The sequence below is a fragment of the Cyprinodon variegatus genome, unplaced genomic scaffold (genome assembly GCF_000732505.1).
Source record: "Cyprinodon variegatus isolate N-32 unplaced genomic scaffold, C_variegatus-1.0 Scaffold120, whole genome shotgun sequence".
Classification (NCBI taxonomy): Eukaryota; Metazoa; Chordata; class Actinopteri; order Cyprinodontiformes; family Cyprinodontidae; genus Cyprinodon; species Cyprinodon variegatus.
In genome coordinates, this window is record NW_015150573.1 from 1,311,588 (window position 1) to 1,314,087 (window position 2,500).

At 31.6% G+C, this 2,500-nt stretch overlaps 1 protein-coding gene across 1 annotated transcript in view; it reads left to right on the forward strand.

Moving 5' to 3' along the window:
* zeb1 (zinc finger E-box binding homeobox 1) overlaps positions 1-2,500 on the forward strand; it is an 85,263-nt gene that overhangs the window by 81,290 nt on the left and 1,473 nt on the right. Inside the window, exon 8 of the mRNA XM_015375529.1 lies at positions 2,455-2,500. This exon is cut by the window's right edge and continues 1,473 nt beyond it. Coding sequence (XP_015231015.1) covers positions 2,455-2,500 — 46 coding nt within the window. The remainder of the gene's footprint in view (positions 1-2,454) is intronic.

Below are 2,500 nucleotides of genomic sequence, written 5' to 3' on the forward strand. Positions count from 1 at the left end.
GGCTGATGTGCGCCAACCATTCATGTATTTTATTTGTTCATTTTTTTTTTTTTATAATCGATTCTTGCCTTCAAGAATCGATGCAGTAGATCACAAAAATTAGAATCGCGATGCATCGTCATGACGATTAATTTGCACACCCCTTAGTTATATCCAACTAACTTATTACTATGAGCAAACGACTTGAAGGCACAAACGTCATACACGCGCCGCTTTGTTTTTAAAACATATAAATATTAAAAATATAACAGTGGATGTCTGGGGGACAGTGATCCGCCTACATGTTATGAATGCTGGCGTACCATAAAGAATAAACGATGAACAGTTTAGTTTGTGCCTTCAAGTCGTTGCTCATAGGAAGACGTTACTTGGATATAACAAAACTGACACAAAACTGAGTAGAACGTGATGTAATAACGTAAAATCAAAAAACGGCGTTCCCCTTTAATATATTCGGGCAAGTTGGCGTTTCTTGTTATTACATTAACATTAATTTTGAATCTTACAAAGGTAATAAGGTCTTTTCCTGGATTCCAATAACAATATTAGCTTGAAATGTTGATTTTCAAAGTATAAAGGGTTAAGTTTAACTGTTTATATTAGTGTAAAAGAAGCCTGTCATCAATGTTGATTTTAATTACCTACAAAATCTGTCATGAACTCACTTCCACCATGCCGCCTCTATCATGAGGTAGATTTCACCCATGTCAGAACTTATTCTACAAATTTTCTTGCATTTCATCTTTAGCCTGATTTTTTTTTTTTTTTTAACTAAACCTCAAGCGAGCGTAAAAACGTTTGATTCCATTTTTGCTTTTTCTGTCAAACTCTTTTTATGTGATTCTTCAGAAAAACATTCAGGCGGTCTTAAAAACCCATAAAATCTGTATGCTCCTGTTTTTCTTGCTCATATCTCGTTTGTTAAACCAGTTGTTGCCAAAGCGGGAGAGCGCCCCCCATTTGTAAAAGTACAAAAATTATTAATTTAACATGAAATGCCTTTTAAGATGCAGATAAGATGCTTTATTCCACATCTTAATGAGCCAAAATCCCCCATAGAGAGCACAGGAACACAGCCATCTTATGCAGGAACCAAGAAAAGCTCAACTTTATGATCTTGTGTGTAATCTGGGAAGCTTTTCAGGAACAATTCAAAGTAGTTCAGTTAATACAAACATTGGCTTTATTTTTCTAAAGAAAAGTTGCATAAATGGATAATATTCCTGCACATTCCTTTAGCTATAACTATATTTGAAATTTCTTTTGGGAACTACTTCTTTGAATGTTAAAACCTACATTTGATTTATGGATGGAATGAAGGATTTTAGATTTTAGAATGAAGAGAGAAAAGCAGATTTTGATAAGACATGAGTTTCTTTTTCTTAAATTTCCTTTAAGGCAATGATTCACAGTCTTTGTGAAGCTTACTTTATGTTGTAATCCTTTTGTCTTTTAATGAAGGTGGATCATTTTATTACTTTATTCTTAACTAAAGAAATTCTGTGTTTCAACCCTGACTTTATACGGAGTGAACTTTGTTCCATTATTGTTGCAAATTCAATAAAAAAGCAATCTAGAAAAAAAGTTTCTTGATAAAAAAGGATTTTTAAAGTAACTTTATTGTTTTCTTAGATGTTATTTTTTTCATTTTTCTTCTAATTTTCATTTTTCAATTTCTTTCCATATTTTATTATTTCAAATTCATTTGAAACCAGATTAAGGTTTACCAATTAACATTAATGTTTAATTCCTCTGCTGGATGTTAGGGTTTAAGAGTAACTTTGTCGTTTTCTAAGATGTTAATTTTTCCAACCATCTTTTTATGTTTTATTTTGTCAGTACAGATTTTATATATTTTTGTTTTTTTGTTAATTCAAATTTCTCTTTTTCAGATTGAGTTTTACAAACTGCATTTCTTCCAATTGTGTTTTATAGATCAAATTGTCTTCATCTCAGTCTGAATACACTAACTCGCTCATGGCCGCTTGAAAACTTAATTTGGAAAGAATGCAATTAATCAAACTCAATCAGAGAAAAAAAACAAACTTAAAAATGAAATTTTAAAATATAAGTTTCATTAAAAAAAAAGAAAAAATAGAATTTGCAGAATAAAAATGAATTAAAACATGAAATAAAAAAAATATTTAGAAGAAAAGAGAATCTGATAAATTAGCAAAGTTACTTAAATTTTTTGTAATTATTAAGAACTTTTTCAAACTTTCATTTCTGGATTGCAGTTTTTTTCAAACATTTCCATATATAAAACTTTTTTGCTTGAACCAATATTAGAATAATGCTCTACTGATCACCACTAGATGGTAGCAAAGAGCTTCCAGTAGGATCTTTAGCTTGTGTAGATTCTGCATCATCCAGCATCAGAGGGGTCCCTCCGCCAGCCTGGCTTTTTATGGTGATTCTCGTTGCACTCATGCTGATTTACGTCTCTCTTCGCAGGGAAGCGACCTCATGAGTGCGGCATCTGCAGCAAGGCCTTCAAACA